This window comes from Loxodonta africana, chromosome 9 (genome assembly GCF_030014295.1).
Source record: "Loxodonta africana isolate mLoxAfr1 chromosome 9, mLoxAfr1.hap2, whole genome shotgun sequence".
NCBI classification, from domain to species: domain Eukaryota; kingdom Metazoa; phylum Chordata; class Mammalia; order Proboscidea; family Elephantidae; genus Loxodonta; species Loxodonta africana.
Window position 1 is genome coordinate 35730807 of NC_087350.1, and position 22081 is coordinate 35752887.

Consider the following 22081-nt stretch of genomic DNA (forward strand, 5'->3'; position numbering starts at 1 on the left):
AGCAGAAAAGGCTGGTATTCAGAGTGGGAAAAGAATCAAGCAGATATCTAAAGAGAGATAAACAGAGAATTCTGCAGACTTCTGGATTCCATTATTCCAGTACCTTCCTGAACGATGGCTGAATTCTTGCCCTTGGATTCTGTGAGATATCTCTCCATCATTTTATTATTTTTTTCTTTTTGCTTAAGCTAGCGTGAGTTAGTTTCTGTTATTTGTAACCAAAGAGTTCTAACTACTATATCGATTTGCAACTTGATGAGTGAGAAGTAATATCAAAACCTATCTTCTCATTTACAGACAATTATTCTGTTTTTTTTTTATTCTGTGGGACAACCCCAGAATTTCTAGGTATTGGACCTATAGTGTATGCCAGCAAACTATAAGTAGCTAAGATGGATTGAAATACTCTTGTCTTTCACAGGAATTTCTCAAGGAAACCCCCAGGGCAGGGGCCATGTGTTTTTCACTATTCTCTCCCTCACACTTGGCACATAGTACATAAGCATAATAAATGTAGGTTGAAGTAGAAAATTATCCCAGGAGAAAATTATATTTCTTGAGTAGAGATGTGAAATTTAAAAACTGGAGAGTCTGTTGAACTGTTTTCTGTAATATTCCTATTCTTGCATTATTTTAAAGTGTATATACTATCGTGAGGAAGCCTGAGGGGGTGGGGGTTTGGGAGTACAACTGGATGGTGGTTACACAGATAGGTTAACTTTGTGGTAATTCATTGATATGTGCACTTAATGATTTAAGAACTTTTCAGTATGTGTGTTTTATTGAAATTTTAAAAAGTATACAAATTTTAAAGTAAAACGAATTCTTAATAAATGGGAATAGGAATGGGGAGGCTTAGACCACAAGGCCACACCACCTGGGTAGGGGCTCCTCAAGTGCCCATTAGACAGAATATCCTGTGCAAGATTAAAATAGACCCAAATCCCTATTTCACCTACTGTTGTTGCAGTTGTGTGCCATCAAGTCGATTTCCACTCATAGCGACCCATAGAGTTTCCTAGGCTGAAATCTTTTTGGGAGCAGATTGTCAGGTCTTTTCTCTTATGAAGTAGTTGGTGGGTTCCAACCACCAACCTTTTGTTTAGCCACAAAGTGCTTAACCCTTTTACCACCAGGGCTCCTTATCTCTCCTACTAGGAGTTCTAATTTAACATCTAGCATCTTGTGAGAATAAGCTGACCCTCTACCATTTCAAGTATGCATTAGCCCCATGTGGCTAGTGATGCCTTATTGGACAGATGAGGCCTAGATGCTTTGGAAGGAGATCTTTAATGGTAGGTATTCAAGGTGGTGCTGGCCACCCAAAGTAGGTCAGAAGCCAGAATATGAGAGGGGTGACACTATCTTTCCCGCTCTTCTTGAGACCTCATTGGAATGTGGAAAGTCTGAGTTTAGGAGAAAGTTGGATCTTTTCAAACCTCATTATTTGGATTTAGGTGGATCTCCTTTCATTTATGTCACAGCCTGTATTATTTCTTTTTCTTCACAGTAGTGTTATAGGGAACCAGGAAAAAGGTCAACTGTGGTTACACTGGGATTTTACTGAGAAAGGGAGGAGCTGACTCCTTTGAAGCCTACTTGGCAATGGCAGTGAACCAAGAAAAAGATCCAAAAGGAAGATGAACCTCAAAGAAACAGCGATGTCACCACATGGTCTAGTCTCTCCTCTGGACAAGGACGTTCTATTCCCATAACTAAATTTATACCCTCATTGCATTTTCATTAAAATACCATACTTTAGACTAACACCTTGTTGGTGAAGGGGGTGTAGTCTGGATATCTTCATGGGTAGCAAGATTTTAGAAAGTCTAGCTGGAAAAGAGGGAGCCCAGTGGGTAACTGGTAATGACTTTCTGGCCAGTCAGGAATAAGAGGAAGGAGAGGAGTGAGAGAGATTCTGACCTTCAGAAAAATAACTAGGATTCCTTCACATCCTAGAAGAATTAGAAAAGGTTTATCAACATAGAACTATGGGTCTAAAAATGTACAGAAGTGTGGCTGGCCAATGGTTTCTGAAAAGACAGCATCTACATAGCACGTGGCAAAGCACAAATGTTTGAACCACTGTTTTGAGAAGTGATTTGAAGGTAATGTACTCACTGAAGTGTTACTGTTGTGGTACAGTGGAAAAGCACATGTCCTCTAGGCTCTGGAGATGGTGAGGTGAGTGGGCTTTGAGGTCTGAGGTATACCAGGTGTTCTCTGTGCTTTCTGCATGGATACGTGTGTTGCTATAGAGCTTGCTATTTTTAAACTTCTCAATAGAGCTTTGGGCAAGAGCGTACCTCCTGTGTTTTATGCACTTGCAGGAGTACAGGCAAAAATAAATATGCTGCCTAACAATATTCCATGATTCTCAGTAGTCAGGGTCCCTGGATGGTGCAAATGGTTAACGCTCTTTGTTACTAACCGATAATCAAAAGGTTGGTGGTTCCAGTCCACCCCAAGGCATCTCAGAAAAGGCCTGGCAAACTTGTGGATTGCCAGTTCTGTGAAAGCATAATCATAGAACTATTGAACTATAACTAAGCTTCTCTACCCCTCGTTTGTCAGTTTGTTGTACTGTGGTGGCTTGTATGTTGCTGTGATGCTGGAAGCTATGCCATCAATATTTCAAATACCAGGAGAGTGACTCATGGTGGACAGATTTCACTGGAGCTCCCAGATGAAGACAGACTTGGAAGAAGGACGTGAATGTCTACTTCTGAAAAAAATCGGCCAGTGAAAACCTTATGGATAGCAGTGGAACATTGTCTGATATAGTGCTGGAAAACGAGCCCCTCAGGTTGGAAGGCATTCAAAATACAATTGGGGAATAGCTGCCTCCTCAAAGTAGAGTCAAGCTTAATGATGTGGATGGAGTCAAGCTTTCGGGATTTTCATTTGCTGATGTGGCCTGACTCAAAATGAGAAGAAACAGCTGCAAACATCCATTCATAGTTGGAATGTGGAAGTATGAAGTATAAATCCAGGAAAATTGGAAGTCCTCAAAAATAAAACAGGACACATGAAGATGGATATCCTAGGCATTAGTCAGCTGAAATGGAGTGGTATTGATCATTTTGAATCAGGCAATCATATGGTCTACTATGCCAGGAATGAAAAATTGAAGAGGAATGGTGTCATATTCATTGTCAAAATGAGCATTTCAGATCTATCCTGAAATACAATGCTGTCAGTGATAGGATAGTATCCATAAGCCTAAAAGGTGATCCAAAGGAATGTAGAAATTATTTTTTAAAAAATCATTAATATCACATCCAAGTAAAATTATGGTGAAGGTAATTCAAAAACGGCTGCAGCAGTACATCACAGGGAGCTGCCAAAAATTCAAGCCGAATTCAGAAGAGGAAGTGGAACGAGGGATGTCACTGCTGATGTCAGGTGGGTCTTGGCTGAAAGCAGAAAATACCAGAAAGATGTCTGCCTGTGTTTCATTAACTATGCAAAAGCGTATGACTGTGTGGATTGTAACAAATTATGGATAATACTGGGAAGAATGGGGATTCCAGAACATTTAATTATGCTCGTGAGGAACCCATACATAGACCAAGAGGCAGTCGTTCCAGCAGAACAATGAGATTAATGCAACAGGGTTGTACTCTTTCACCATACTTATTCAATCTGTATGTTGAGCAAATAATCCGAGAAGCTTGACTATATAAGGAAGAACTCGGCATCAGGATTGGAGGAAGAGTCAGATGACACAGCCTTGCTTGCTGAAAGCAAAGATGACTTGAAGGACTTTACTGATGAAATCAAAGGCTATAGCCTTCAGTATGAATTACACCTCAACATAAAGAAAACAAAAACCCTTACTACTGGACCAATAAGCAATATTATGATAAAGGGAGAAAAGACTGAAGTTGTCAAAGATTTCATTTTACTTGGATTCACAATCAAATGTCCATGGAAGTAGCAGTCAAGAAAAACAACACATCGAACCGGGCAAATCTGCTGGAAAAGACCTCTTTAAAAGTGTTAAAAAGCAAAGATATCATCTTGAGGAGTAAGGCGCACCTGACTCAAGCCAGGGCGTTTTCAATTGGCTGATATGCATGTGAAAGCTGGTCAATGAATAAGGAAGACTGAAGAAGAACTGATGTCTTTCAATTGTGGTGTTGGTGAAGAATACTGGATATACCATGGACTGCCAGAAGAACGAACAAATCTGCCTTGGAAGAAGTACAGCCAGAGTGCTCCTTAGAAGCGAGTATGGTGAGATCTCATCTCACGTACCATGGATATGTTATCAGGGAGGATCAGTCCAGTCCCTGGAGAAGGACATCATGCTTGGTAAAGCAGAAGATCATCGAAAAAGGGGAAGACTCTGAATGAGAAGGACTGACACAGTAGCAGCAATAATGGGCTCTAGCATAGCACCGATTGTTAGGACGGCGCAGCTCCGGGCAGTGTTTCATTCTGTTGCACACAGGGTCACTATGCATTGGAACTGACCCAACAGCACCTAACAACAACAACAACAACAACAACAACAACAACAACAACAACAACAACAACAACATATCCCATTCAAATCTCACAACACACCTGTACAGGAGCAACAAATGGTAATCATTTTATAAATGAGGAGACCAGGTGTTTCTGACAAGCAGAAGACCCCTCTAAGCAGGATAGGAATAATTTTTGTGTAATTTTGGATTGTACAAAGATCTCAATTTTAGGGTGGTGAATGTCTTGACACACCTCGGGAAAAGCCCAAGTGCAGGAAACATCCCTTCGCATTAGCTAAGTGACTATATTTATGCATATATGCTACTGGGGAACTACGGAAAAAAATAAAAAACCCAAAAACCAAGTCTGTTGCTGTTGAGTTAATTCTGACTCACAGAGACACCACGTGTTACAGATTGGAACTTCTTCATGAGGCTTTCTTGGCTGTCATCTTTACGGAAGCAAATCACCAGACCTTTCTTCTGTGGCACTGCTGGGTGGGTTAAACCGCCAACTTTTTAGGTAAGTCATCAAGGACAAATTGTTTGTACCACCTAGGCACCTAAGAGGAACTGTAGGGTGCTCTCTGCTAACTGAAAGGTTGGAGGTTTGAGTCCACCTGGAGGTGCCTTGGAAGAAAGGCCTGGCAATCTCCCTCCAAAAAATCACCCATGAAAACCTTGTGGATCACAGTTCTACTCTGATACACGTGGGCTTGCCATGAGTTGGGAGTTGGCAACTGGGGAACTGTAGAGACCCACACATACATCCACAGTACTGTTCTTCCTGCCCAGTGAATCTGAAAGCATTTTGAAGTTTTGCTCTTGAATGGGAGAAAACTGAGGTACAGAGACCAGCTGATTTGTCCTTGACCACATAGAGAATACGTGAAAAGTTACACCAAAGAGAACTACCACTCTACCCTGTAGAAATTAATTTTAACAAAATGGTACCATAATGAAGCAGTATATTTAACTCACGGAAGTTTTTTTTATAGCAGTACTTTGTATGTGCAAAGTAAAACTGAATGATGCCTCCAAATACAGCTTCTACCCTCTCCCCGCTTTTTTTAAAATAAAGAACTTCAAGGGCAGAGTGGGAGGGTTTTAACGATAAAAATACAAAGAGTAGGACTCTTATCATTTTTAACCAAGAATAAGCTCCATTTCCTAGTTTTGTACCCTCTTAAAAAATTCCAGTTCTTAAGAAATCCAAGCCTGTTTAAGATCTAAAATAATTCTGACTGTCTGAAAAATTCCAGTTTTTTAGAAATCAGTGATAAGATCTAAAACAATGCTGATTATCAATCATTAGAAAATGGCTTCTTTCTGTGATTATTTCATTTTGGAAAACACCTTTTCTCTGTGCTGTTCTTTAAGGTCGTCATTCTTAATTAAATCCAATCAGGAAATTGATGACTCACTGCCTGCATTTTACCTCTGGACTAGTTCACCATTTTGAAAGAACTCTAGGGCAGGTCTTTTAAATTTATTTTTAGAAATCTAGCATGAAGAGATTAGAGTTGAAGAGAAATTTGCAGATTATTCCATCTAGTCTTCCACCCTAGGAAGGACTACCTTTTATAACATACCTGAGAGGAGACCACACAGTGTCTACTAGAATATGATCAGTGACAGGGAACTCAGTCCTTCACGCAGTAGTCTATCCCTTTGTTCCACAATTCTCATCACTTGATAGTTCTTCCTTATTCTGAGTAAAAATCCACCCAGTTTTAGCTTTTGCCCAGGTATGGCTCCTGAAGTGGCACAAAGTCTTTTCTTTCTTCACACAGGATTCCGGATGCTTGTTTCCTTGTTTCCTGCTTCATTGCTTCAAGTTTTTCCTCTTCAGATGAAACACCCTCAGTTCTTTTCATATGTCTTCCTATGCCTTGAGTTCAGATCTGTCAATATCATCTTTCTCTAGTCATCCTCCACTCAATTTACTACTATCTGCTAGTCTCCTTTTAAAAATGTGCACCCCCAAATTTATGCAGCTTTTGCTAACTTTCCAAAATTACTGTTGCTGAGAAATTTCCCTTGCTTTTTTTTTTTTTTATTTTTTATAACTAGGCCATTTCCGCTCATTGCTTTCTCCTTCAGTGACAGTGGGTCTGTGATCTAAGGACCTACCTTTGCCAGCGTCTCATCATCCAGGTGATTCTTTTGAATCACATGTTGAAGTGCAAAATAAATTTTTTCCTGAAGTTTCTGGACCTTCCTTGGTTCTATCAGCCAGGCTCGGTCTGACAAAGGAAAGAGAATGGTTAAGAAGGGGAGGCAGCACAAGCTTTGTTTTATTTCACCTACAAATATAAATGCTGAGTTTTAGACCCATTTCATATGATTAGCTCTAAATTGCTTGTGAAGGCAGCTTTGACAACACGCAAAACACTGACATAGAAAATTAGGATGGAGTTAGACACATTGGTTTAAACAAATTTCTTCAAGTTTCTTATTGTCTACGGCAATTTACATCTCTTACTCTATCTTCAAAGGAGAAGCAAATGATTTGAAGAAAATGAATTTCTTCACCTGTGAAGAAAATTGATTGTACAGGAATATTTTGTACAGGAATATTCCTTTTCTGAACTCATTTTCTCACCAGACATGAAGCCAATGCTATCTTATAATTTATACAGCACAAATACAAATCAATTTTAAAACTTTACTCCGGAGACCTATTTTTTCTATACTGGATTTTTAAATGGTGGATAGGGGAATTCCTTCCTTCCTTCCTTCTTTCCTTTCTTCCTCCTTCCCTCCCTCTCTTTTCTCCTTTCTTCCTCCCTTCTTTTCATCCCTCTTTCTTTCTCTACTTTCCTCTTTTCTTTCCTAGAGGCTTTGTATACCATGTTGACAAAATGTAGCCCAATATCCATGCCTTAGGTTGGGCCCGCAATGAAGAGATATCTAGAATCTCCAAATGCTGAACAAATACTCATGGAAAAGAACTTGGACGCGATCCTCCTGAAGACAGTTCAGGTCAGGTGAGAAACTCGATTCTGTAATCCTAGACAGGGCAAGGACAAGTCTAGCCAACAGTTAAGCAAACCCTTACGTAAGTGAGCACAAAAGCCTTCAGTGACAATTGTCAATCAGAATAAATTAAGTTTCCCTCCCTCTCCCTTTCCTAAGCCATCTGGAGCTGAATACACAGTGGCTATTATGCCAAGAGCCTAGGGGAAGGTTGGGGCCTGCCACAAGACAGAACCTACAAAGGCTGGAAATCTGTCTTCCCTCTCTTTTTGAATATGGCGCTAGTTCAGGGAGGCAAACAACATATTTGGAGTTGCTGAAGCCTATGAGTGTGGGGCAGTGACCAAGACTGGAAGATCCCCCACTAGATGTAGCAGGCCAGGTCTCATGCTTCCAAACACAGCATCTAGATGAAGCCTAACTAAACAACTCGGCTGATTTGTGTAACTCATAAAGAGAGGGCTTGCCTTCCTTCTGTGGCATCCCATCTTCACCGATCATTCAGAGCCTTCTAAGTTCTCAGGGTCTGAGCTGTGATAAATCAGGTTTGATCATGTCTTAAATATTTGCTTCTAGGAATCTATTGACTTCCCACAAAGGTACCCAAAGAAGAGCAAGCGGGAACCAGAGTGAAACTATATCTCCCTCATCCATAAACTCAAAGGCTTAGAACTAGTCCTTTACTGAACCATACTCAATGGAAACAATCAAATGCAATGAGAAGATGGTAGGAAAAAATTATCTGGCATGTGGTTGCTATCAGGAATACATATTTCTATTTACTTCTTTGCTTCTACAGGCCTGTGAAACTTTAGGGTAAAAAGAAGAAGAAGAAGAAAAAAAAAAAGCCGAAAGAAACAGCTTGATTTTATACAGAGCCATAAAAGAAATTGTTAGTAGTAACATTCCAAGTGATAACTAATTTCCATTTTTGATAAAGTGATTAAAAAAAGGAAGGAGAAACAAAAAACCTTATAAAACTATGCAGGATCATATTAGGAATAATAGATACCTAAGTGACAAAAAGTGTAGAGACTGGGATTATTGGTAGAAATAGCTAGAATAACATGTCACTGAAAAATAAGGTACAAGAAAAGGGATCTAGTCTCTAGAGATTAATGAGTTACAGAAGGAATGAGCCTCTTGGTCATAAAAATTAGGCAGGAATATGTCTTTCTTTCATATATAGAGCTGTCGAAGACATTACTATTCATTGACCCCAAATCTAACTGAACGGACAACTGAGTTAATGACTCTTGAATTCTCTTTCTGGCTGAAAAGGGAGCCACGTATTTATCAGGATTCTATACATAGCAAGTTAGCATATACTTTAGAAAATATTTCAATTTCTACAGTTTTATTTGACCCATAAACATTATCACACCTTAAGTTCTTTGAAAAGGTTTTGGTATTTTATGCCATAAAGTCCCTGGGTGGTGCAAAGGGTTTGTGCTCAATTACTAACCTAAAGGGGGGTGATTTGAACCCAGCCTGCAGCACTGTGGAAGGAAGTCCTGGCGATCTGCTTCTGTAAAGGTTACAGCCAAGAAAACCCTACAGAGCAGTTCAACTCTGACTCATGGGGGTTGCCATGACTTGGAACTGACTCAAGGACAATGTGTTTGTTTGTTTTTTAATGAATATTGTCACGTCTTAATGTCTTTGAGAAGTTTTCTGGTATTTTATGCCATTCTGGAGCCAGGAAAAGTATTAATTATTATTTTACAGAGGAGGAAACCAAAGCTCAGAGAGGTCATGTGCTGAAGGTTGCACAGATCAGTGGGAACAGAGCTGATACAAGAAATGTCTACCTCACATCTTAGGTTCTTCCTCTTCCAGCAGGCAGTTTTTCATAGGAGTCATTCTCCCCTCTGTTGTCCTCACCTCCTTTTAAATCTCCTCTTCTTGGCACAACTGGCTAAGTGCTCAATTATTAGCCGAAAGGCTGATAGTTTGAACTCAGCCAGAGGTGCCTCAGAAGACAGGCTTGGTGATCTGCTTCCGAAAGGTCACAGCCTTGAAAACCCTATGGAGCAGTTCTACTCTGCACACATGGGGTCGCCATAAGTTGGAACTGATTCCACGGCAACTACCAGCAATAATAACAATCTTGCTAAGAGACACCGTTGTTCACCTGAGATAAGCACACCAACATTAGTTTGGATAGAAAAGCCAACAAAAGAGGTGTTCAAAGAGGGGAAAATGTATCTTATATTTATTTTAGCTACTACACTGGATCTTTCATTTGGGTATATTTCTACTAAGCCTCATCCTATTGGACATTTTTCTCTATGTCCTTTGTCCTTAAAGCCTAAATAGAACTTAACTGTAACTTAGGGCACTATCTATTTTCATTTATCTGTTAAGGAACAATTTCCCTTCTCGGAATCTGGAATGACCTCTACCACATGGCCAGCTCTTACTTTCGGGAGAAAATTAGTCATAGTGATTAATTTGAGGCTAGTTGCCTTTGCATTATTCAAAAATACCATACGATGGCTGAAGAAAAAATTGGTTCTTTTAAAGTTTCCCCTGAACACATTGGCTTAGGTAAGTGTAGCTAATACCCAAGATAGTAAACAGGTTTTTTTTTTTTTAAGGAGAAAAGGTAAAGGACCTCAGACCCCCCTACCTGGAGATATCAGAACAGCAGATGAGAACAGAGCAATCTCCTCCTCGGTCAGCTGCAAGGAACACAAATTCTTTGCAAAGTCAAATGCTTCATTCACTAGGTCATCAGAACCTAGAAAGAAAGAAAGAAAATTAAATGAAAATCCTTAAATGGAATAAGGCAGCACTAAGAAACTTCTCAGAATCAAGACGTTATTCAAGGTTTTGCATACTAGACAACTAGAATGAATATTTCTAAGTCCCTGGGTTGTACAAATTGTTTCCTTCAGATGCTAACTGAAAGAGTGGTGGTTCAAGTCTACCTAGAGGTTCCTTAGAAGAAAGGCCTGGCGATTTAATTCTGAAAAATAAGCCTTTATTGTGGAGTGCTGTTCTACTCTGACACACGTGGGGTTGCCATGAGTTGGAATTGACTCAACAGGAACTGTTTTTTGTTTTTGTTTCGTATACATAAAAAATGTTTTAAAAGTAATTATCCCGTAATCAGTTGCCGGTCAAATTGATTTTGACTCATAGCGGCCCTATGGGACAGAGTAGAACTGTCCACAGGACTTCCAAGGCTTCAATCTTTGGGGAAGCAAATTGCCACATCTTTCTCCCACATAGTGGCTGGTGGGTTTGAACCACAGACATTTTGGTTAGCAGCTGAGCACTTAAACACTGTGCCACCACAGCTCCTTGACAGTAAATTACAGAGTGAAGAAATTGGGCAACATCTTGACCAGGTAATCAAAATTAACATTACCACTGAGAGGCAAATGGATGTGGTATTTCTCCTGGTGTAATTTCTGCCTGGGAATGTATAACCTGAATCTAATCCTATAAATTTGAAGTTATTTCCAACTAAAAAAAATTAAAAAAGTGATCTGGGGGATCCTTTGGAATAGAGGTATTGTTCATAGAAAATCTAAAATATTACATGAAAGGGCAAAGGCTGTCAGTCTTAGTGGCACTGAACCTCTCAACATCGTGTGTCTAGGTGCTCCAAACTAAGCTGTCAGAAACTTCTTATAGATTGAAGATGGGGTACTTTTCAATTTAATAACATTCCTGGAAATTTGATTGAGAAACTAGGGCTCGTTTATTTTTACATTCTAACAAATGACTCTCAGGTAAGTTGCTTAGTCATTGTGCATTTTGGTAAAATCATGCTTCATCCATATGCTGATCCCTGGTGAATGTTTATTTTATGAAGCTAGAAATATACTGAAGTTGCTTGCCAAGGCTTTTCTTCCTTTCTTGAAAATCTAGCCTTGGGGATGGCATGGATGGGTATCAACTGCCGAAAGGAAACATTGCCAGTCCCAATGGACTTGTGGTTGGCTACTGTATCAACTAACAGCACATGAGGGGAAAGGGCAGTGGCCTTCTTTGGTGTCTGGGGGGAGGAGATGGAACAAACAGCACTATCGATCGGCAGAACCTTTCCTGGCATCAGCCCATCTTTGCTAGTGTTCCCCTTATCCATGTGCCTGCACTGATGACTGGGTGGGAATGATACACAACACTTCCAAACGCACAAGGAATCTTGCCCTCCATCAAGAATGAGCTGTAAATCACTTTGGCCAGGTCAGTGCCAACTCTATCCGCACCTCAGAACTTCATGAATTAACAGGGGAAAAGTCATTGCCCTCCTACCAGTGTATGAGCCCCCTGTTTAATTAAACACTGTAATTAGGGATTATTAATTTTACAGAAGAAACTTAAGAGATCACCCCCCATGGATCAGCAATGGTCTACAGAATATATATCCTTCGTAAAGCAATAAACTAGAAGGTGAAAAAGTTGATTCTACAAAGAATGATCTATCCCAGCTTTTTTAGAAGCAATCTTTATTTATTTCCAAATGAGGGGTGGAGTCAAAATGAGTCGGAATTGACTCGATGGCAACTAAGAACAATAGGCTCAATAGGTTCCAAGGATCCCTTCTGCCTTTCATATCAGGAGCCACATTTGTAAGGTTAAGAGAGTTAAAAGAAACATTGGAGGCTGATTTAGTACAACCTTATGGAATAATGGAATAATGAGATACTAGTTATATGAGGAGGGTTTGGTTTTTTTGGTTTGGTTAAGAGTGGTTAAGAACTACAGCTGCTAACCAAAGGTTGGCAGTTTGCATCTACCAGCTGCTCCTTGAAACCCTATATGGAAGTTCCACTCTGTCCTATAGGGCTGCCATGAGTCGGAATCAGAGTCCTGATGGTGCAGTGGTTAAGAGCTACGGCTGCTAACCAAAAGGTCAGCAGTTCAAATCCACCAGCTGCTCCTTAGAAACCATATGGGGCAGTTATACCATGTCCTACAGGGTCACTATGAGTCTGAATCGACTCAATGGTGATGGGCGCTGGGGGCCTCACATGAGTAGTCCCTGGTGGTGCAACCGGTTAAGCACTCAACTACAAATCGAAAGGCTGGAGGCTCAAACCCACCCAGAGGAGCCTCAGAAAAAGGCCTGGCCATCTGCTCCGAAAATGGTTATAGTCTTGAAAGCCCTATGGAGTGCAGTTCTACTTTGCCGTACATGGGGGTCGCCATGAGTCAGAATTGATTCTGTGCCAACGGTTTTTTTTTTTTTTTTCTTCACAAGAAAGAATCCAGGCATTTCATTTCTGTTTGCTGGTCTAAGTGGAGAAACTGATGATAGCTAATAAAACAGTCACCATCAAAGGGAAACTTACCTAAGGCTTTGAACATCTGCATTCCTCCATATTTCCCTTCAAACAGAACAGTGTTGTTTAGCGGGTTGAAGGCACGGCACATTCTCACTAAAACCACTTCCAAGCAACCTAGGAGTAAAAACCAAAAAAAAAAAAAAAAAATTATATACAGCATAAAAAGGTTATTACAGCATACAGGTTAAGAGATTTTAGGAATCCCAAAATACACACACACACACACACACACACACACACACTCCTCAAGATTCCTCCCCAGCTAAAAAATAACTATATTAGAAATAAAGCTCCCTTGATTCTTATTTGAGGAATTAAAAATGAAATACGTTTCAAAGGTGGCTGCCACAGAGACCAGCTATTACATTTTAGAAGTATATATTTCTTTCTGTTTTTTGACTAATATCAAAATGAATATCAATTCTTGGATAAACAATTAATGATAAATGGCCCCCCAAAAACTTTGTGTCACAGGGCAATTCCAGCCTGTTAACTTTTGAAGAAGTTTTTCTATTGGGAAAACTTGCTCTCTGCTTCATGGAGTTTTAGCACCTGGTGACTTTGGGTAGAGACTCTTTCAGTGTGTTTCTTGGGGCACCGTTTGCATGTGATACTCTTTGAAATGAGAATTTCTTGGTCAAATAGGTGTTAGCAAAACCTCTCTCCACGGAGTTACAATCAACATTTGCAGATCAAAGGCTCTACAAAGCCCCGGCATGAAAGAGCTTGTTCCACCTTGATGAATTTAGCATTTCTCTGAGTTCACTGTAAGCCCAATGACGGCAGGAACCTCTTCTGAATCCGTGGAGGGTTGTGGATATTTTGTTCACTCTAGCATCTCCAGGACCTAGAAAGCTCCTGGCACATCCTCCCCCCCGCCCCATTGCTGTCAATTCCAACTCACAGTGACCCTACAGGACAGAGTAGAACTGCTCCGTAGGGTTTCCAAGGAGCAGCTGGTGTATTCAAAATGCCGACATTTTGGTTAGCAGCTGAGCTCTTAACCACTGTGCCACCAGGGCTCCTCCTGGCACATAGTAAAAAAAAAAAAAAAAAGTAGGTGCTAACAAATATTTATTGAAGGGAGTAGTTTATCACCTTTGTTTTTCTCTCAGGGCATTCATTGACATCCTTCAGAACTATTGCTGCATAATTTCTCCATATTTTGGAGAAATAATGCTTTCTACTGTTTTTTTTACTGTAGCATGTTGGAAGGTGATGGCCAGAATCAGAAACCACAAATATGCATGAGAGCATCAAGCGTCATACTGATGATCTGGCCATCTTTGGTGGCTTTATTATATCATCATTTTATATTTATGTTTGTGTTTTATTTTCTTTGCTGACTTCTCTTTGCTTTCCCTAGGGTAGATTATCTAGCACAGGGGCTTACACATAGGAGGAGATTTTTAATATTAATTGAACCAATGCCTTTCTGATACAAATAGTAATACCAAAAACCAAACCAAACCTGTTACTGTCGAGTCGATTCCGACTCATAGCGACCCTATAGGACAGAGTAGGACTGCTCCATATGGTTTCAAGGAGTACCTGGTGGATTCAAACTGCCAACCTCTTGGTTAGCAGACATAGCTCTTAACCACTATGCTACCAGGGTTTCCACAGTAATAAAAAACCAGTAATAGGTACCATTTAATGAGTATCCACACTATGCCTATTGAATATCTATGCTGTACCAGGCAGTCTCCTAGTCACCTGACATGTATCAGCATACTTGCTCCTTGCAATAACCATTTCAGATAAGTTATATGAAGCTTAAAGAGGTTAAGTGTCTTGCATTTTATACAGTAGTCGGAGATGTTAAAGACCATATGACCGGTGGTTCTGGGGACTGGTTATATCTGAGACAGTAGGAAACACACTGAATTGGCCTTTTGCTCTGGGGGATTCTGACTTCACGGGCCTGGGACGATGCCTGTACTGTCCATAAGTCCCTCTGGTGCTGCTGATGCAATCTCAGATTTGGAAGTCATTGTTTCTAGTCCACCTCTTTATTTTATGAATGAGGAAACTGCCACTAGAGAGACGAAGTGATCAGCTCAAGATGACATAACAAATGTGGCAGATTTTATTTTTTTAAAGATGGCCGCAAAAATATCTCCCATCTCATATATATTTTTTAGAACCTTACCACTCCCCATCAAGGAGTAGAATCCGTGTCCCCCACCCTTGAACTTGAGTGGGACTTCATCACTGCCTTGACTAAGAGAGTATGGTAGAGGCAACGCTCTGTGATTTCTGAGGCTAAGCCAGAAAAATGCTATGCACTTCTGCCTTACTCTCTTGAAATGCTAACTCTTGAAAGCCAGAAATTATACTGAGAGGAAGTCCAAGCAGTCTGTGCAGAGGATCACATGGAGATGAACTGAGACCCCCAGCCCGAAGCCTTGCCTGAACCCAAGTTGTCAACCAGCACAACTTGGCAGCCACATGACTAAGCCACTTTGAAAATACTCAGGCCCCCAGCTGAGTTGCCTAAGCAGACACCCCATGAAGCACAGATGAGCCATCCCTGCTAGGCCACGCCCAAAATGTAGATTTGAGAGCAAAATAAATGATTATGGCTGAAGTAAGTTCAGGGGCTATTTTTTTTTTTTTTTTTTTTAACACAGTAACAGATGACTGATACATCAAGTTAGTGCTTGAGTCAAGGTTTGCATCAATTTGCCTCATCTGGTAAAGAAGCAGCAGCAGCTTAGAATTACCACTATACTTGGACCAGGTTCAAATACCAGCTTTGCCAGGTAATGGCTTTGTAACACTGAATAGGGCCCTTTACTTTTATGAACCTTCGCCTTCTTCTCTCTATGATGGAAATTATGATACCAATCTCCCAAGATTAAATGAGATACCGTAGGTAAACATAAACATAGAAATGCATTTTATTATACATATAAAAGTATGTTATTATTATTACCATGGCCCAGGATTACTAAGGTTAATGTTAACACCACAGTGGTTTTTATTTTCTATTTTGAAAGGGGCTTAAGAAAGACAAGTAAATTTTTCTTGTTTGGGTAAGAGCATCTGCAAAGTCAATCACATGGCAGAGTTTCTTGAGCTACTTCTAAGTGGCTGTGCATTTGCCAGGGTAAGTATGAGAGCAGGAGGAAGGAAAGATTAGAGCACACAGAAGAATTTCTCCTGTTGTATACTGGCTGCAGGCTATCATCATTAAAATGATTGGAAATGACCACAGAGGCAGAGCTCAGCTGGCCTGGATTTTTTTCTTTCCCCACAGAAGGCAAGTACTAGGCTTTAACGCCAGCTCAGCAACTCAGCCACCTTGACACGCTAATTACTTACTCTGCCTGTCAAGCTGGGTATCTCAACCTCCACAATTAATAGCTCCACTTCCAATAAGCAAAATTGTATTTGACTTCAAAGGCGAGCTGAATGAGTACCAGGGCACTTTTATTACTGAGTTTCCTTTGGGAGTTGGCTGACATTGTGGGTGGTAAAAATGTGCTGTGTATTGGAAGGAGGATTTTCTAGAACGAATACAGAGCTAAGGACCAGCACATCCCCGTCTAAAAGAGGTGCTTCCTATCCCCCATGAATCTTCACTTGTTCACCTGACTTCAGAAGTAAGATTTGATCATTCTGACAGAGTTCCATGAAGCCTGTTATCCGCTTTGCAAACTCCACCACGTATTGGATGGCGTGAGTGATCTGAATGGCACATTGCTGCCACAGTGCTTCCCTGGACTTGAAGAGAGAAAACACAGAATGTAAAAGAAGCCAAGAACTCCTTGGAGAGTCAACAAAATAGTCAGGGTTGCCTTACTGGCGCTTACCTGTCACTTGGGGCTCGAGAGGTTACTTGATTCTTTTAAAAGAGGTAGACAATATTTTCTAAGATACTGTTTTGATCTATTTGAACTTTGACAACACCACAATTATAAAAGTACTAATGAGGCTACAATAATGGAAACACTGAACACAGTATGTAAAGTTAGTTTCATTTACTTATCTTATTTACTGTTTTTTATCCTTTCTTCCTGCTCACTTCAACTCCAGCAGCTCTTAGTGAAAAGAAACTCTCACATTGAGAAATAGACAATGAAGTCAAAGTCTCCCGTGATGTCATTTTCATGTGTATCTATGGAACACTAAACTTGTAACATTTTTACGTTGTGTTTTTTTTTTTTTTCCAGAATTTGTGGAGATTGTTTCTTTGGTATGAAAAGCCTTTCAAGGAAAACGGCATCAAATGAAATCAAATCACTCTCCTAAATAACACAGACTAACAGAAACATATTTTAGTCCTTGGGCTATTTTCTTTGGAATAAGAAGTCAAACTTCATATGCATTAATTCTGTTCTGACTCTTTCTTTATATAAAAGTGGTAAGATTTCATTGTTCCAGCAGAGAAAAATCAGTATGGTATAATCATATATTTATTTATATATTTTATTAAAACCTCATTTTCCGGTAGATACTGTAATTGAGAAAAAGCAAAGTCATGTGAATACTGAACAACAAAAACAAATTCCTTCCCCTTTTCTCATGGACGCAAAGAAATAATAAAATAATAGTAGTAATAGTAATAATAATGTGAGATGAATCGTCCCTCTTTTCTTAGGTCTTTTTTTTACCACATAGGGGAAGAAAAAAAAAATGTAGACTGCTTGGTTCCATATCTTTGTCATATAAACTTGTGACTCTTATTATTACCGTGATTACACAATTACTCCTACTCCTTGCCTGACCTTAAGAAACAGATGTCCCAAAATCATCTGATGAATGTGTAGTCTCTTGGGTCACTCAAAACTGGCAGTGATTTTCAAGTGGGGTGGTTCTGCCTTCCAGGGAATATCTGACAATGTCTGGAGACATATTTGGTCATCAAAACTGTGTGTGAGGGGCAGAAACTGATTACCCAGTAAGCAAGTTACGTACGGGCTTCATTGTGCTTACTTACTAATCTGAGGTGCACAATTTCACATGGTTTTCACCACATCAAAGAATCCCAGGTGAAATTGTGCACTACAGATTGGTAAGTAAACACAATGAAGCCTGTGTGTACCTTGCTTACTATAAGCCAGCCGCGTACCGTGCTTTCTGGTTAATCCTCCCCTGGTGAGGCGAGTGCTACTGGTATCTAGGGATGCTGCTAAACATCCCACAATGCACCAAACAGCCTCTTACAACAAAGAATCATCCAGCCCCAAATGTCGATAATGCCAGCATTGAGAAATAGAAGAATGTCAGAAAAGCGCTCCCATTCTGTCTGAGAGTACCTTGCTTTGATACGCTTTAATTTCTTCATAGGTGTGGGTCTGCCATGCTAGCTGGTGCAGCTCCTCCATGGTGTATTGACATGTCTCCAAATGGGACTTAATGATGTTCTGTGCAATTCGATCTATGAAAAAGAATATCAATTCAAGGGTATGTAAATAAATCACTCTTCTCAAAAGAAACCTGCTTTTAACAGGTTTACTATAGGAATGTTTTTTGGAGAAAAAGTGACTTTAACACCACTATTTATTTTAAAATCTCTGGAGAAACTATTTATTGTCTTTTTGTCAATTTTCAGGCTTTTAGCAATTCACTGCCTTTTTGCCCCCTCATTCTGATCATAACTGGGGTCTTACAAGTTGTAAAGTGTTCAGATAATTTTTTTTTAAAGCAGCAAATATGAAATTATCATATCTCCTGTTTTGATCTAAAGTCCACTAACATTCTTAACATTTATAATCCAAATACTTTAAAATGTTTTGAAAATCATCAAACTGCGATTGTTTATCTCCGAAAGGGAGATTAAGACATAAGTGCATTTGCTTATATTCAAAAGGGAGGATTAAACAACAAACTAAAAAAATATTTCTCTATAGAGAAGGATGGGAATAGAATAGAGGGACAGAGATTGAAGTTAGACTTCTCCGATGATACTATTTTTGTAGATTTGACTTTTGAACCATGTAAATATTTTACATAATTATAAAATTAAATTTAGAAATTTCCCCATCCCAAAATGTTTAGAAGAAAAACAAAACAGATGGATTTAGTATGTTTTGAGTTCCTTTCACATTGAAAGGAACAGGAACTATTCTAAGTGTCTTACAACACCCTATATGAGAAATATACTCTAAGAAAAAGAGAATTCAAAAACAGTATTAAAAAGTTTTCTATCATCATATTGTTGATGGTGGTGTTGGTGTTTTTATCTTCAGACTGTTCTGCGTGTATTGTGAGATACAGCAAATGAGTACTTACTGTATTTTAAGCAAATAATATGTACATTATATGTTTTTTGCAAACCGCGCACACCCCCACATGTTATTTTCATAAGCATGCTACACCAATATTTTTTAAAGTGTTGCTGACTTCAGTTTCATTTTTTTTTTTCCAATGGATTTAATGTTACCAGGAGAAAACTGATCTCAGGGAAACTTCATTTAGGGTACATATTTTCCTAAACCAAGCACAGCTGATGGTGAACTGAACCACTTGTGATGGAAATGGGATGCCACATTGAAACCAAAGAGTATGAATGCATGAAGAGCTAGAAACTAGTCAGTAAGAAATGATCCTAGGCCTAAAACTAACTACAAGATGTTATTTATATTTTATTGCTTTCATAAATCTTGAACTGAAACATAATTAGTGAGAGTCAATGTCTTTGAAATCAACAAATAAAAGTCACCAAACAAAATTGTTTTCATCTTATAATAGGCCATTTTAGTTTATTCGTTCATTACCATTATCAGTAGTTATCATTCTCACTGAAAGGCCATTCTTTTTCATGAATTTAGAAATCCAGGTGAAACTTACATTGAAATCTAGGATTCCTCTTTCATCTGCCAGAAGCTTCAGTTTGATCTGAATTGTGACAGTAGAGAGACAACTTGGTTTTGTTCCTTTTGAGAAATAATTCACTCTTTCAAATGGTTCATCAACTCAGGCCATTTCAATTTGGGCTCATGATGTTGCTGGGTGGAAACCCCAGATTCTGCACAGAACAACTAGTCTCAACCAATAAATGAAAGACCGATGTGGGAGAGTAGAAAGGCACCTTTATTTCATTGCATAAGGAAAGGAAACAGTTGGGGCTGCTGATACCATGACTGCTCAGCGAGGGTGAGGGGAAGGTTACTTTCAAGGGGTTTACAAGTAGGAAGTTCATACAAGTTACATCAGCAACACTCTTTATCATACTAAGCAGGTACAATGGGGTTTACATATAACTTCATGCATCACGTGTCCAGAAAATGGCAGTTAAACTCCACTCCGAGGTGGAGATGTTACTATGTATGAGGTCAAAAAGGCTATCCTGAATGTCAACATGGGCCTAAACCGGTTTCCTCCAATTTCCTCTAGTTTTGGGGCAGCAGTTAAGGAGAAGGGAACCAGAATTTTAATGTAAAGCTACAGGGCATGCCAGGCAAAGGAACTGAGATTCTAATGTAAAGCTACAGGACATGCCAAGCAAGCTGCTTGAGGCAGTAGAATTTTCTGCAGCCTGGGGGCCTCTGTCTTAACAAAATGTACATTTTTGCAGACTAATTTTCTCTAGCTCCTTTTTCTCCTTTCTTCATTTGTGAACGGACAACTGTCCAACCTCAAATTTTCTTGCTGCCATTCTGTTGGTTTTTTCTTCTGCCCTCGCAACAACTTTCAGTTTGAAGTTGGAGGTGTAGGGCTTGTGTTTAATTCCTGCTGTGATTCTAAAGAGTTCTAAGATTTAGATTTATAAACTGAAAAAATGTGCACAATATAATCAATAACTGGCTGGTTCTTTAAGTAGATCTCTTTACAGATATCGCAAAATTCAAATGTGAGGTGTACAAGAAGCGGGGTCTTTTTATGTGTTCACAAGCATATGACTAAGGTGACTTATGGTCATTGATCAAAGACATTGGCACTAAGAAGACATAACGAAACTATGGAATAGCCTAGGCGTCCTGGTGGCACAGTGGTTAAGAACTACTACTGCTACAGTCAACAGTTCGAATCCACCAGGCACTCCTTGGAAACTCTATGGGGCAGTTCTACTCTTTCCTATAGGGTTGCTATGAGAGCAACAGGTTTGGTTTAGTTTTGGTGGCACAGCTTAATGGTTTCACTTAAGATTATCTGACAAAGTTTTCAAATTCAACTGCTGAACTAAGAGCCATCCTGTATCAGTTTTATTTTGTTTACTCCTCCAGTTAAAAGCCGGAGTTGGAAGAAGACTGTGATGTTTATGCCAATGTAGATTGAATTGAGATCCTATTGATAGCTACTCCATTCCATTTATGCCAGTGCAGGCTTCATTTTGTTTACACTTCCAATTGATAGCACGTCATTTATGGACAGGGTGCAGCAGGTTCAAGGCTCTGATTGATGACTCAGAATCGAAGGGGATATAATTATCTACTCAAATTAACAGAAACAAATGCACAGTTTCAATTGTTTATTTTCTGACTACCAGGGTCCTACAAACTGGATCCATGACTTCTTGACCACGGCTTATACCTTTATTAAACAAATATAATCAAAAGTAACATTTTTGGACTATTGAATGAGGGTAGACGAGGGCGAAGTCCACTTCTGGAAATATCATGAGACATGTGCGGTATATGCATGGGCAAGTTATGTCAGAACTTGTAAAACACTTTCATCATTTCCACACATTATATGTGTGGACGTGTTATATATGGTATGCTGGTGTTATTGACATGGACAGTTTTAGTAGGGGAGAAAGGAGACATTGATGTAAGATCAAAGAATTAAGTAAAAAATTTTTACTCTAGAATTTGAATTGTAAGAATCCATATACAAAACCTAAACCAAACCCATTTCTGTCAAGTCGATTCCAACTCATAGCAATCCTACAGGACAGAGTAGAACTGCCCCATGGATTTTTCAAGCAGCAGCTGGTGGATTCCAATTGCTGACCTTTTGGTTAGCAGTTGAGTGCTTAACCACTGTACCACCAGGGCTCCAAGAACTCATATATACTCATAAAAATTACTTTTTAAAAAAGGGTACTTCCTACCCCTAAACTATTGCCCCAAGGTAATCTTTAAACTTTAAACCAAAAATATCTCCTGAAGTCATCTTAAAATTGAATAACAGTTTAGCTTAACTAATAAAGGTCTGCCTTGAGCATTATGTTCATTTAAGAACTATTTATATGGGATCGAGGAGCCTTGGTGGAGCAGTAGTTAAGTGCTACGGCTGCTAACCAAAAGATTGGCAGTTTGACTCCACCAGCTGCTCCTCGGAAGCCCTATGGGGCCGTCCTGCTCTGCTCTATCGGGTCACTATGAATCAGAAGCGACTCAACAGCAACGTGTTTTTTAATATGGGATCAGA

General features: G+C 39.5%; 1 protein-coding gene across 1 annotated transcript in view; it reads right to left on the reverse strand.

Moving 5' to 3' along the window:
- RORB (RAR related orphan receptor B) overlaps positions 1–22081 on the reverse strand; it is a gene marked incomplete at its 5' end in the record, with an annotated part of 65488 nt that overhangs the window by 6634 nt on the left and 36773 nt on the right. The window contains 5 exons of the mRNA XM_023544744.2: positions 6609–6721; positions 10087–10197; positions 12764–12871; positions 16354–16486; positions 18022–18143. Of these exons, the coding sequence (XP_023400512.2) occupies positions 6609–6721; positions 10087–10197; positions 12764–12871; positions 16354–16486; positions 18022–18143 (587 nt within the window). The remainder of the gene's footprint in view (positions 1–6608; positions 6722–10086; positions 10198–12763; positions 12872–16353; positions 16487–18021; positions 18144–22081) is intronic.